Here is a 15,585-nt window from a genome sequence, read left to right on the forward strand (position 1 = left end):
GCATCAGATAATAGTGTTGAGGATATTGTTGTCACAGCCAAAATACTGCTGACGCCAGCACCCAGATCAGATAACACTCTGATCCTGATTTAATACGAACCTTTTTATTCCACTGTGACAGTTCTGAGTTGTTGATTGCTCTGTGTTGGCATATTAAGCGGTGATGATGACAATAAATATTCATTCTGCTCCAAGCAGTTGGAAAAGCCAGTCTGTCAACTCAGTGAGGACACACGGTTTGTAAAATCACTGTGTTACTACTGTGATAATGTGACTTCACCCCTGACCCAAAACTTAAACTGTCTGCTTGAAGTCGTTTCCTTTACAAACCGAACTGAACATAAATCACTTTATGTTGTTGACAATTGGAGGACAGTGCCTGGAAGACATGTATGGCTTTCTGTCAGAAAGAAGAAAAAAAGAGCAGGAGTGGGCAAGTCAGGGGTGGAAAGAGAGTGAGAGAACTGCCAAGCTTTCCCTGCCAGGATACATGGTACAGTTAATTTATCTGGAGGCAGTGAATTTACTTTCAGTCCTTCCAGTAAAGGTTGGACTTGCAGCTCTGCCTCGACTGATTGGCACATATTTTAATTTAACCCTGCAGAGAATTTCTAAAAATTGCTTACTGTGGCGTGCTGGGTAGTTCAAGTAACCCAAAAAGAAAACGAAAGAAGAAAGCCACTCAATCTCAGTAGTGAAACAAAGAAACTAGTTTCCACATGAGGCAGAAGAGGGAGAAGGGTTGCGAAATTGTGACTTCAAAGGCAGAAATCCAGCAAGACAAACATATAATTATAACTCAATTTAACATCAAATACTGTAATGCCATTTTTTGTTTCCCAGCAATAAGAAACCTCCTGTTAACAAACAAGAGGCGGCCATGGCACCCAGAATCCTGTTCATATACGCCGAGTAATCACCTGTGGTTTCTTGTGCTGACTAAAAAAAACACTCTCTGCCTCTCTCGGTTGTGTGGTACGCAGCTTCCTGAGATGCCGTGATTTATTTGTTATGCTTGAGTGTAGTTCTTATTGCCTGAGGGGCCTGACTCCGTCACAACGGTTAAGGCACAATTGTTGTGTTGCTCACAGAGGATTTGATACCCTTTGTTTGACAGACATTCAATCTGTGGGAACTGTTTTCTCTCTCTCTCTTTGTCTGTTTTTTTTTTCTTAAACTCTTGCTTGATGCCCCGTCTTTGTGTCGAAATCCAAACGCCTCAACAAACAAGACAATCCCATTCTCTGTAAGCGTGCCTTGTCTTGTTAGCTGTCTCCAATTTTTGGGCTTGATTGATTTCATTTCATTTGCGACATGCCGTGCTGTCCCGTTAAAATCAATGGATTATCTCGACTGTAACCAATAAGCCTGCTTAAACACGCCAAGCTACTGTGAGGTCTGACACTCGCACTATTTAAAGAAACAACCAAAGTAAATTTGAACTGCTACAGTGCACCTCTTAGGGAATGATGGAAAGTCCCAACAGCAGCCGTGAACCAACCCAGCCCGGTGCTCTTCGCCTGCCTGGCCGCCTGCTGCCTCCTGTGTGCCCCCCAGGCTCAGGGGAAGTGGGGAGGCCCTCCATGCCCATTTGGCCCTGCCTAACAGGGGATGAGGTCACTCACAAATTCCCCTTATCCCCTTATAGCCCCAGACGGACTGGCGAAGTTAGCCTACCACAGGACCCAACATAAAACATAAATGGCTCTGTAAAAAGCTGCCGGGCTGATGTGACTCATTAAAAACACTGGCGCCAACTCTTTTATTAATTCATTATTGTGTTTGGGGAGATTAAAGTCACTGGGTTCTTTTTTTTTAAGGCTGTGTCTCTGTCTTTGCTCTTTAGATCTTACTTTCTTTGCGTTTTTTTTTCTTTTCAATGTTTCAAACATGTGCAAACTAGCAGTGGCACTGCGGTTTATTTTTCCTAGAAAGGATTCTGTGCTTTGGTTTAGTGGCTTGAAACTCATTTAGGGCTTAATTTTTGGATGAATATACTGTTGTTTCCTCCAGTGGGAATACAAAAGTCACATGCCTACAGTCCTACTCTTTGCCATGAGCCTTCTTTTTCTCACACATCTTCATTTCTCTCTTTCTACTCTTCTCCCAGCACTTGCAGACAGATTGCGCTGCCTTTAAGGGGCCTGCTTTGAGTTCATGAGGCAGATACCCAAACGGGCTAGACGCTCGCCAAGTGCAGACTCATAACACACATGCGTATACACACTCTCCCCCACACACACACACACACACACACACACACACATACTGTGCGCCTGTGCGTTTGCTGGCAGTTTTGTTTTTCCAGTCTCGAGCTCGTCTCCCATTAGGCCCACTGTGAAATCTTTAGTGATGTTTTTGTGTGTTAGCCACACAGTGGAACCGCTGCACAGGGTCATGGTACAAGTTGTATAAGCAGTAGAGGGACAGAGACGGGGTGCGGGTGGAGGTAGGGGTGGTGGAGGCGGGGGTTGGGGATTGGATATGAGGACGTGATTATTGTGAGATGTGGGGTGGGTCAGAGAAGAAAATCAAAGGCAGTTTAGACGAGGGGAAGACTGAAAAAAGAAATGAAAGAAGGCAAGAAATGTGAAAAGAAAGTAGGAATGAAAAAGAAAGATGGCAGCATAGCTGCGTTGGCAGGATGGGGGTGGGTGCCTATCGGCGGCTGCTCCTTCCTGAAACGTGGCCACCCGAGCCTGCCTGGGCTCTGGAAGCACATGTGGAACAGTTTACTGTAATGGAACTCTAAATTAGTGGTGGTTTGAAGCTGCCTGCAGCAGTAGGGTGTAATTAACTGGCTCTGTTGAAAGAGAAAGAGCCAGAAAGAGAGGCAGGGAGGGAGCCGGAGCCCTGGAAAAGGCAAAGGGTGAGGTGTGTGTGTGTGTGTGTGTGTGTGTGTGTGTGTGTGTGTGTGTGAGTGTGTGAGTGTGTGAGTGTGTGTGTGTGTGTGTGTGTGTGTGTGTGTGTTTTAGTGGGTGCTCTCACACATGTGCAGAGTATTTTTTTCACTGCTTGATTGCATGTGTTTCAGACTGTGTGCATATGTGTGCGTCTTGGAAAGCTCTCCCTCATTTTCCTGGGCACGGCGCCACGTCTTAGTGCCCCCCAGTGCCCAGACCCTGTCACTGTTCCTCTGTGCGTTCTTGCTCAGTTCAGCAGTTCACTGGTTCAGCCTTAGATCTTTTTTTTTTCTTTCCTCCACTCATTTCTTTGTTTATACCGAATTCATTACCAAGATTTTTTCCCTGTCTTTTCTCCCAGATTCACAAGCCACAGCAGTTCCAAATTCCTTGGCTCTGCTCTTTTTCAAAGCCACATTTAAAAAACAAGATGATCACACCACCCACTCATGAAATCACGCTAGGGAAGCGAAAGGCAAAGAAAACTCAAAAAAAGAAAATGGGAGGCTTTAGCAGGCCCCCCCCACCCCCACCCCCACCCCACCCCACTCTTGTATTAACAGTCAACAGTGGGGCATAAGTGCAGCCTTGTCCATACTTGAGCCCGACTTGTCTGTGCCTACTGTGCGAGTCAAAGTGACGAGCAGGCTGCAGGAGGTTTAGCCAAAATGACTCTGTGGGATGGGAGCCTGACCTCAAGAAGATAGTTGGAAGTGACAGCAGCAGTTAGCAATCAGTGGATCTTATTTTCCCTACCATCAACACCCCCACCCCCCCTCTCGTCTCCCTTCTTCATGCCTCGGACCCCGTGTCTGGGCCTCTGGTCCTGGGGGAAAGCGGCAGAGAGGCAGGCTGCTGTGCTAGGCTGGCAGCAGGAACAGAGGAGCTCTTTATAGTAGAGTTCTGGTGATTTAAATCATATGGCATAGCCTGGAATCACTGTAGAAGTCTGGAAGCGCTTCAAAATGCAGGAACAAGAGCTCTCTCTCTTTCTCTCTCTCTCCCTTTTCCCCTCCCTCCCTTGCTCTTCCCTGTTATAACTTTTTCCAAACTTCTTTCTTATTTTCTTTTCCTCTTGCCCAGTCCTTTTTTTCAGGCTTTTTTTTTCTCTCACAGCTAACTCATTCTTTTTCTCTCACGTCTTTATCTGTTTTGGTTCCCCCCGCCCTTTTCTCTCTTCTTCTCTCCTTCCTGTAATGTCATACCTGTTGGTATGAAGTGTGCACATCCTTCTTACATTAGAACTGTGGATAAACTATTCTCCATCCCAGAGTGCAGGTGGTTCAGGGTTTTCAGAGTTGATGTGAGGTGAAACATGTTTTGTGGAATCTCAACACAAACCACTGACTGTATCCCCATGTTTATGCTAATCAGAAACACTTGTGCTCATGTTGTAAGTGGTGAGTTTATTAGTGAAAAGTGACAGATTTGTCTGCCCTCTCTTCCTCAGAAAATTGGACTGGATGACTCCTCTTAAGTGGAATTGGACATTTTCTCTGTGAACCAGAGGCCACATCATCACTCATCAATTCCCCACATCCCCAGAGTTGTGTAAAGGACACGGATTTCATCTGTAGTGGGGATTTCCAGGTGCTGCGTGAGCCGTTACTCTCACCCAGCGGCCGGCTGTGGACCCCTGGGTGTGCTCCCCTACCATGGCTACCAACAGGGAACAGCAGGTGGGTCACATGACCGGCTTCCCACCTGCTGTGTACCCCTTCGCCTTCAACTCCATGAGAAGCCACTCCCCGTTCGACCTGCTGGCCAACAGCAGCCTGTTTGGGAGATTTGGTGCTGACCTGCCCAAAGAAATGGCCGCTCTCTGTAAGTCATTTTCATCACCATGTGTGTTTGACTTTCCCTACCTTTTATGTATCATTTTTCCAGTTCAGCTCTAACTACATATACAGCCCTTTACTTTCATTTTAGTCATTGCACATTAAACAATTTGGACGTGCACTGGAAAAAGGAAAATATGGTGGTTTAAATTGCTCTTCATTATGTGTAATTTTGTGGAAATGGAAAACTTCAGGGTCTGTTTGTGATATAGGATGAGTGGTTTGAAAAAAAATACCCCCAGAGAGCCTGTGAGGAAAAAGTCCACTTTCATCAGTACAATGATTACTCTGCTCCTGTGGTTTCCTTATAGATGCTTGAAGATGGTGTGGTTGTGACCACAAACTCTGGCTCTTGCTTCAGCATAGTGTGTTTATGTGTATTTGTGTGTGCTCGTGTGTGTGTGTGTGTGTATCTGGACCTCTCAGGGAGCTTTAGCAAGGCAGGCAAGCCACAAGTCTGCAATTAGAGACAAAACAACATTCTTTCAATGTGAGGTGATGACTGCAGCAACAAATACTTGAAAATTAGCTCAGTTTCACCCCGAAGACGTGTGTTGCTTTTTACTCAGAATGAGCACACTTGCAACTCCAATTTTCTGTATAGGGAGAGGTTAATTGACAGCAAGAATCAAGCAACCAGACTGCAACAGCACACTCCACTAAGTTTCAGACTTGTAGTTTCAGGCCATACCACAGGGGACACTGTTGTATGCTTTAGGATGCAATGATGTATGGAGCACAGAGCACAAAGAGGAGATTGTTGGCAGTCAGAGTGTTTTTATGTCATGGAAAAAAACAGCAAGATTACACACACACGGTGCGGACATATGCCGACGTACATTAGTCATTGTTCAAAACACCTGCTAGCTTGAAAACAGTTTTTTAATCAGCATCAGGATTCTAGGTCACGGAGGAGCGTCCTCATATGAAACCACTGCTGTGTAATTATTTGCCAAAGATGTCAGACGGAGAGAGAAAAGAAGGGTTGAGGTTGGAATATGAGGTAAAGGTAAGCAGGACTTATTTGAAATCTGATCTGGGTGCAGTGTTAAAGAGGTGGCAGGTGGTGGGTGGTAGTAAGTGGTGGAGGGGATATGATGGGTGTAGGTGGCAACAGCTGAGTGCAGAGCTCTGAGAAGCCCCCCCTGCCTGCCTGTGTGTGCAGCAGCAGCACCCCTCCCTCCCTCCCTCCCTCATCTCTCTCCCCACCACAGCATGCCTGAGCACCTCTCCAGCCTTTCAGCCGTCAATCACTACCTCACCCCCCCCCTCCCCCTTCTTCCTCCTCCCCGCTGCTGCCCACCTAATCCTCAAGGTATTTTCATAGAAGCAGAGCGAGAGAGAGAGAGAGAGAGAGAGAGAGAGAGAGAGAGAGAGAGAGAGAGAGAGAGAGAGAGAGATATAGATATATAGAGAGAGATAGAGAGAGAGAGAGAGAGAGAGAGAGAGAGAGAGAGAGAGAGAGAGAGAGAGCACCTGGGGGTAATGTCTAAGTGTGGTGGAATCCAAGAACACACCCTGCTAGGAAAACACACAGATACACACATGCAAACACACCACCAGAGACACTCTCCCTCTCTCCCCCCCCCTCTCTCTGTTTTTCACACACAGAGCACTTCTTTCATCTAAAAACTAGAAACATACCCCTGACGCAGAGTGAAATCCCACAGCACTGACAGATGGATTCTTTTTGGTTTTTGCACTGGCATGAGTTAAAACAAAAAAATCCAAGAATCAAAAGTATAAACAGACGCAGGAAACCACATGCACCGGGGCTTCATACATGACTGCTTGTACTGACACATCCACGCTGGCAGTAGTATCGTTCACAAGGGTTAAGGACCGCAGTTATTCGGTTTAAGCTCTGTGTCAGGGCTTAAACGAGGCCAGGGTCAAAGATTAAGTCTGGATCACAGAGACAATTAGCTCTGACTCAGCTTTATGTGAGCAGATTGACATTTTTTTTGGTGCTGCCTCTTTATTAGCTGACATCAGGTCTAAAAATTCCAAAATAATTGTATTATCTACAAACAAAGACAAAAACTTTTCGATTTAAGTTCACATATTTTGTTAATGAAGAATTTATTTATTCTTTAAAGTGTCAAAACAAGGAAGATCAACACCTCAGAACTCAAGTAATGCCCTCAAACTTCTTGAACAGCTCAAAGTCATTCAAGAGTCATTCGTTTTAAAAGTCCTCATTAATGAGAAAAAGGTGGGAAGGAATTTTAAGCATATTTTTCTGATACATTAAAAAGTCTCTGTTGCATTGCCTTTTTCATACATTTTCAGTTATGAATTATCTGATTTATCACCACATTGTTTCAGTCATAGCCATGGCTACAGCTCCTTTTAGCTACAGCTTGCACAAAAACATGTCAGAGTAGTAGTTTCGACTTTGAAAGGGATGGAAAATTATCAGCTGTTAGTTTCAGCCTTTAAATCCTCTTTTTGTTGTGTCCCTTGACGGGGAATGTTACAAGGCATTTTACTGACAGCGGTCTCAGTCCCCGCTCTCTTAAACGTTAGCACAGAAGACAAAAGGCCTTGGTTTGGACATTCCCCAGGCTTTTTTTTTTCTCTCTCTCCTTCTCCTTCTTCTCCAGGAGTTGGCCTAACAGGCCTGCTCATTGTTGTCAGGGCTGTCTGTGGGCCAGGCTGAGAAAATACCTTCCACATAAAGGGAGCAGCTCTACAGATATTTTTGTGTTTAAGTTGGTGCAGTTAAATGGCACCGCATTCCTGCCCAGGTTCAGAGCACCGTGTGTAATTGTTGTTAAAAAGGTAGCCCCGGTGACGCCTACTTTTGTTGGGTGTGCACGCTGTGCCGACAGGTCGGAGCACCTCCCACAGCGGCGCTCTGCTTTTGCACCATGGTGTCTTCGGAAATACCTGTTTTGCACAGAGGTGGGATGAGACAGGAGAGGGGAGGGATGGAGAGGTGTGTTTTCACATGCAGAGATAGAAGGTTTCTCTTTATTCTTTAACTCACTTTAGTGATTGAGTCATATGTGAATGCTGTTTACTGACCATGTGGGTGTGCTTCAGACTCCCTTCCTTACCACCCAAATCTTCATAAAGAGACAAAGAAAGTAGTTCATCCATGAGAGGGTCCGATGGCTTTCCGTACAGTGAGTGCTAGAGGCCGTTATCAGTTGATCCCTATCATTATGGGAGCCCTTCAAACAAACAGTTGGAAGCCCATTAAGGCCACTTACTATGTGATAACATCACCACTGAGCCCTGAAACACCTCTCTAAGCTTTTACCAATCAGGGCCGGAGCCCTGGCCCCAAAGCCAGCCACAGGGATGTTTTGAAAAGCTAGTAGGTCATTTCCTTCAGACCATATGGCAAGGACCAAAATCTGAAGTCCTGCTGCTGGGCTCGGACTTGATTCAGACCATAACTTGTAGCTTTTCTGAGTGATGTATCCTGCAAGCTCAGCTGTAAGTGTTTAAACTGCATCACAGAGGGAGCAGATACAAGCATTGTATTAATGGGAAGGAATGAAAAGTGTGTTGAAACTTGTGTAGAAGCAGCCTGAGTCTGCTCAGGTGCGCCCCTGCTGGAGAGAAGAGGTACAACCGTGCTGTTTATGTAAAGAGCGTTGGATATGGATTTGGACGCAACATGTAAACACAGACACACGTATGCACAAACAGTGGAATTCTGGCTGCTGGGCACATATGCATGCAGTCTTCAGTGTGCATGCTTTAACATGCATGTATGCACCCTCAAACACAAACGCAAATCATTAAGTCAGACAGGCTGTGAGAAAGACTCAAATGTTCCAGCTGAAAAAAAATCCTCATGCAAAGTGACATAATTAAAAACACTCATTGCATTCTTTGACACACACACACACACACACACACACACACACACACACACACACACACACACACACACACACACACACACACACACACACACACACACACACACACACACACACACTAACACACACACACACACATGCACACACACAAGGAGGTCATGTTGGCTTAGGGAGCTCGGGGAGTTGCGTAAAGCAGCCATTTTGGTGGGAAATGTGGTATGAGAGGGAATGTAAAAGTGAATCTTTAAATGGAGGAGAGGGACAGAAGAGTGAAGGCTTCTCCGCTGGATGCAAAGCAGAGCACAAACAGCTCATTGTACAGCCTTATTTGTTTTCATATAGTTTGAAGTGCCGGGTTTCAGCGCAGCACTGATGGAGGCAGGTTGATGGGTGGCTGACTGTGAGGGTTTGGATTCGTCTGCATGCATATGTGGGTATCCTGTATATATGAGTGAGGGGAGGGGGGGAGATGAAGGAGAAAGGGAGCTATGTATGGATATGAGGATGATGAGCTCAGCAGCAGCTCACACTCACTTCCTAGCAGGCATGAGCCTCCCTACAGACACAGAAAGGCAAAACTCCAATCTTTCCTTACTTCTTCCTTTCTTTTTTCTCTTTTCTTTTTTTTCAAGCTGTGATGTCATCCTTGTTTTGAAACTGTGAAAGACTCAAGGAGACACCTGAGTGTTCAATCTTCTGTTTGCACTCAAGAGTGAAGCCAATCCATCTCTGACCTCTGTCAGTCTGTTTGTCCTTTACTGATTTCTGTCACATTTATTGAAAGGGGCAGAAAAATCGCCTGAGCCTGAGGGGGAACATTATAAATGAGGAATCTCAGAGAAGCTTCAGGAATGAGAGACAGATATTTGAAATAGATTTGAGCCACTTGAGGGTTGTGAATAGCATGTGCAATCCATGGTCATCAAATGAATTTATTAGACATGGAGTCATTATCTGTGATTATTTAAAAGACTTAAATTGAGTCTTGAAAGGGATTTTTTATTATTTATAGATGTGTTTTTATTGCACAAAGACACTATCATCCCAAATCTATGCCATTTTGTCATCTTTTGCATTGATTTAAGATTTGTTTATTTACACAGCAGATAAACAGTGCCTCCAATTCCATGGCAACAGATTCTTTCAGCGTCCTCAGGGTGCAGATTAACATTCCACTGAACATTTCAATTTACAGTTTAGCTCAAATATTAGCCTGCCTATTTGCCGTAATTTGCATCAAACTGAACATTTACACGTCAGACAAGGAAAATATCCTAACTTTTAACATTGTTCCTATTATCACATCTGTTATAGTTTGAGTTACTTTTTAGTAAGTGGCAACTTAGAGATGCACTCACCAGCTCTGCTGACATAGACTGACAGGATCCCACTCCACTTTTACCCTTCAGAGCTGGTTGGGTCCTAGTAGCTCCTCAGGCTCCTCTTACATCTGTAGCTACTCAATTACAGCCATTATGACTCTCAAGAAGATGGATATGGAAAGTAATTGTTTTTTGCCACAGGGTTTACCCAGTTAAGAATGTAAATTAAATAGCTGTGTAAAATGTTGATAAAAACTGAATTTGATGTTTTGTGTATTATTTAAACCATATATTTAATTTAAACGGTGCAAAGACAACATGTCAAATGTTGAGACTGAAGAATGTTATTGTTATATGGGAAATATATGCTCATTTTAATGCAAGCAACACTTTTTTTATATATATTTAATTTTTATTTTTCAAAAATCAGATAGAAATCACAGTGTAGTTTCATACAATCGTTCTTGTTTTTTCTAAACATACATGAACAAGAACATCCCTCCCTCCCCCTCTCCCTCCCGCAAACCTGTTGTACAGTGAGACAGACAAGTAAAAACATACATATATGTACATAATAACCACAGTGACAGTGACTACAGAAAAAAACAAAACAGAAACAACAGTAATGACCAACAGGTTTAAAATAATAATAATAATAATAATAATAATAATAAAAATAATAATAATATGAAATAAATAAAATACAATCAAAATAAATTAAGATAACTCAGGTATAAATCAAAAAACATGTGCAAATAGTAATGTTCTGTGCAGAATAGTTGTGCAAATACAAAGAGTTGCTATATATGGCATAGACTACCACCTAAAACAGTGGGAGTAGATTGCTCACGCCTTGGTTGACAGTATGGTTTAATGCAAGCAACACTTGACAAACATTTTTTGACAGGGCCAACAAAACACTGAAGAAGTTGTGTTATGCTAAAGAACATCCTCCAACCTAGAAGGAAAAAATATACAACAATAAGGGGAAAATAGGATAAAAGAGAAGAGATTAACCATTCTGACAGAGATTGCCATTTAAGCAAATAGTTCAAACATTTCAAAATAATGTTCCACAGCATTAAATTTGAACTTTATCTACAGTTCATAATGCCATTTAAGAGTTTAGAGAATCTGGAGAAATCTCTGTACAATCACATCACTCCAGTTCTTAAATCTCTACACTGGCTTCCTGTCCGTCAGAGAATAGACTTTAAAATCCTGCTGACGGTTTATAAAGCACTGAATGGTTTAGGCCCAAAATACATTTCTGATCTGCTGCTACTGTATGAACCATCTGGACCCCTGAGGTCATCGGGTACTGGTCTGCTTTCAGTCTCGAGAGTCAGAAAGAAACATGGTGAAGCAGCGTTTAGTCATTATGCACCACATACAGTGTCTAGAAAACACTCCTTGAAAGCTGTAAGTCCGCTCCAACTCTCACCTCTTTTAAATCAAAGACTGAGACTTTTTTATTTGCCACTGCCTTCCTATCTTAGCTCATTTTAACTCACTTTAAATGCAAATCTTAATTAAACTTTTAACATATTTCAAATTTTCCTTTTCTTTTCTGTTTTATTATATTTGTCATTTTAATTATGTTCTTTTATGCTTGTCTGAATGTTTCCAATGCTTTTAATGTTTTAATGTAAAGCACATTGAGTTACCCTCGAGTATGAAATGCGCTATACAAATAAAGTTGCCTTGCCTTGCCTTACAAAAGAAAAAAGGCAGAAAAAACAAAGCTGAATTGCTGTAATCATCGGGCCCTCATGCAGGCACCACTGCATCAAAAACAGACATGACTCTATAGTGAAAATCACTACCTGGGCTCAAAATAATTTCCTAAAACATTCTCTATGAACACAGTTTGTCATTGCACAGGAATACAGGTTAAAACTGCACCATTCAAAGAGGAAACCATATCTGAATATGATCCAGAAACGCCAGCAACTTCTCTGGGCCCATTTACGATGGACTGAGGGGAAGAGGATACTGTTCTGTGGTCTGAGGAATCAATCATTTGACGTTCTTTTTGGGAGTCATGGATACTAGTTTAAATTATTTGTAAACCATCACATTCTGTTTTTATTCACACTTTACCTTGTTTTTTAAATTGGGATTGTAAGATACTGGACTTAATAATGACACCCTCTGTATTACAAGTTTTTGGACTTGGCCCTGCAGTTCAAGGTGTCCAAACTTTATCAGAAAGCAGCATTATTAAAGAGCCCTCTTCTCACAGGCAGCAGTGTTGCTGTGATCAAGATCAACATATATCAAACCAGAAATACTGGGTCAGACTCCTCCATGTAGTTGTGTCTGATGACAGCATGTGTTTTGCTGTTTGGCTGCATCCTTGATCTATCAGTGAGATTGGAGCCTCCTCTGCTTTAATAAACAACTCTGACATCCCCGCTTTCATCTCCCTCGGCGGACGCTAGCCTCAAGATGACAGCTCTCTGGGGCGCTCTGCTTCTTTCTGCAAATCGATTCCTCTCACATTGCTCTTTATATTCTTCAGCTGGTGCTGGCTACGATTCAATAGATAAGACGGGACAGAAAAGCCCAGTTTGTTCTTGCAGTCGATTTAAGCACCAACAGAAGAAGTGTTTGTGAATCTGAGTAGAATATCTGCTCCTCCGATGATATCCACCTAAACCCTGTCGGCTTATGTGCTCTCTTTTCGCTCTCCTCTTTCTCTCTTTTTCTTCTCAGTCTTCACCTTGGATTTCCTTCCAATATCCCTCTGTGCAAGTCGGATCCAATTTTGCCCTAAGTGCTGGAAACTGGCTGAAACTTTGCATGTGTTTGCGAATTGAGAGTGTGAGTGTGTGTGTGTGTTTTTTTTTTGCATGTGCGGGCATGCCTGCATGTGTGGAAAGTCAGCAAAGGTTGCTGGTGAGGGAGAGGCCACAGAGTGTACTACAGCTCTGACATGATGACAAATGAAGATAAAGAGGCTACTATTAAAAATGGGAGGGGTCTGTTTTCAGATGGGCCTTTGTGGGCACGTGCAGGACTAGGAGCGCGCAATGGCGAGAAAAGGAGGGACGAGTTTTTAAGAAGGCGAAGGCGGGCACACAGGCGCAGGAAGGGGGGCCATCATTTTGGCTGCACAACTAAGACATCTTCCTTTTTTTTTTCTTCCACAAAACACGGGTAGTGAAATGTCATGACAGTGCAGATAGTGAGAGAGAAGAAGGCAAGAGAGCAAAAAGGACGCTGCTGAAAGATGGCCAAGTCTGATAGCGCTCTGAAAAGTAGCTATGTTGGGCCTTTGGTGAGACAAGCATTTGAACAGAGGCCAACATGGCCGCCGCTGAGAAACAGGCTCTGTCATAAGTCACTCCTCATTTTCCCTAAGTCCCTCCTACTCGGCGACACATTAGGTATCTTTATGAGAAATATTGTGGGAGTGTCTGGAAAATGTGTTTAAGGTTACATGTCTTGTCAGAGCTGAGCATGTGTCAAACTTGCGGCTGGTGGAGCCATTAATGAATGTGATGAGTAAGAATGCTGGGACAAAAATAATGACACACACACTATTTATTCACTGAGATGTTCCTTGGATGAAAAGACAGAAATGTTCACAGGTGCATATTTGTTAGCTCCTTCATGAAGCTACAAAACATGACAAATGACTTGTATAGGATCAGTGTGTGTGTGTTTCTGTCTGTCTTAGTAACCTGAATCTGTCTGTAGTGGGAGGGTGCTCTGAACTGGTGTTCAGTGTCTCTATCATCACCTGCAATCTGTTTCAGCACGTCCACACACTGCACACATGCTCGCATCACTAGTAGAAAAGCTCTGCATTCCTTTCAAAATCGCCAGGCTGCGTTTAGCACATAGGCATTTAAAAAACAAGCTGTCTTTATTTCCTCAGACACCACTGTGTTGTTGACCGCTTGGCTGGAAACCTGAATGACTATGAATGTTTACAGAGGAAGTGGCAACAATGTGTTGTATATGTCTTATCTGTAATCGGCATCAGAGTGTCAGACAGTAGTAAAGCCTGATTTTCCTGGGCACACGTGGAGGTAGAAGCAGACAAGTACATCTGGCTCAGCGTCCCTGTCTGCTGTTAGATAAAGAGACGAAACATCAGAGATAGAAATCCTATTACAAAAGTGACGTTCAAATGCTTTCATATGTGTGAAAGTCTGCTCCAATCAGTGCAATTCAACACGATTTAAAACAGCAGTCCCAGAAAATGACCAGTGAGTTGGCAGCAACTGAAAATGAAACATGTCCAAAAGCAGAAACAAAAGCAGAGAACTTTGTCAACTAAAACAAATCATGCAGTCAAGGAAAAAACGGCCATAGGGAACTTGATGAAATGGGGAGAGTATTTGCAGAAACAAGGGGGGGGGAATGACTCGTGAGCCAAAGAGTGAGGCAGAGAAGGAGGGAGGGCAGGATAAGTTTGGGGGGAAAGTTAGTGGCCCAGTGGGGGTTTCTTCTAGAGTTCAACCTCTCTGGCTGGGGAAGGAAGGGGAGGAGGGAGAGGAGAGGAGGGGAGGGACTGCAGGGACTAGCTTGGGTCAGCAGCAGTATAGAGTATGTGTAGATTAGATGTCTAAACTCGGCAAACCTTCTGAAGTGCTGGAAAAGACTCACGGTTCACAGCGACGGGGGCCAATAAGTTGAGAACCTGGGGTTAGTGGACTGAATTATAGTCTGAAACACAGTCAAAAGAAATGTCATATCCAGGGGAGAGTCGGATAGGGTCCATCAATCTCCAAAAACAAAAGATTTTCAAGTGTGAGTGCATGATGTGTAAATTGAATGTGTTGCGTCTCGCCGGTCCAGAGAGCAGCCCCTGGCAAACAACCCTGATGTTCCATAGAACATTGAAACACCAGGGAATCAGTCAGTTTTGAGTTTCCAGGATGCCGTTTGAAACTAGCTGCTTGAAAAAAATGACAAGAAGGAGACAAAAGACGAGTGTGAGAACAATTCTTGCGGACCACAAAAATGTGACTCGGGGCAGTGATGATTTAATCTGAAATGCATCTAGATCAGAACTTCTTTCTTCCTTTATTGTGCAAATGGGAGGAGAGAGGCAGAAAAAGAAGGAAAAGTTTTTATCAGCAAACTGTTAGCAGGAGCATCTTTGATAGTTTGTTATCCTCTCCTACTGTTCTATTCTTGCTGTCATAAAGCCACCTCTTTATGACCCGACAGCTGTACGAAGAAACACATAAAAACCCACTGATGTTGTTTACTCTTTGATGCTACAAAAGAGCCGTTAAGTGTGTGTGTCTTGTTTGTGTAAGTGCCGGTGTGTAATGTGAGAAGCATCAGCCCACATGTGTGCACGACTCCGAGTGTGCCAGCTTAGGAAAATAAACAAGACTTCTCCAGCTTGAAGGTCAATAAACATTTTAATCAGAATCATTCAAAATAAGCTGGAATGCGAAAGCATGGTTTCTTTCATGAGACGACAGGAAGAAGAGTGAAGTGTTAGACAGAGGAGGTGGAGGGTGGAGGGTAGAGGAGGAGGAGGGCGGAGGGAGGGCACTATGTGTTTATGGAGAGCGTAGCCAGCAGCACAGATTGACAGGAAATGTTGTCTTTTTTGCCTGCTGGGCTGTACCACTTGTACTGGTCTGACAGGGGGAGATGAATGTGCAGGGCGCACAGGCTAAAGCCATTCTATTATCATATATCTCCCATTGTA

The 15,585-nt window shown here is 43.6% G+C and overlaps 1 protein-coding gene across 1 annotated transcript in view; it reads left to right on the plus strand.

Annotated features, from left to right (window-relative positions):
- LOC117821147 (retinoic acid receptor gamma-A-like) overlaps nt 1–15,585 on the plus strand; it is a 67,171-nt gene that overhangs the window by 30,809 nt on the left and 20,777 nt on the right. Inside the window, 1 exon segment of the mRNA XM_034695222.1 lies at nt 4,354–4,727. Coding sequence (XP_034551113.1) covers nt 4,559–4,727 — 169 coding nt within the window. The 5' untranslated portion in view covers nt 4,354–4,558.

Source organism: Notolabrus celidotus, chromosome 11 (genome assembly GCF_009762535.1).
Source record: "Notolabrus celidotus isolate fNotCel1 chromosome 11, fNotCel1.pri, whole genome shotgun sequence".
NCBI lineage: Eukaryota > Metazoa > Chordata > Actinopteri > Labriformes > Labridae > Notolabrus > Notolabrus celidotus.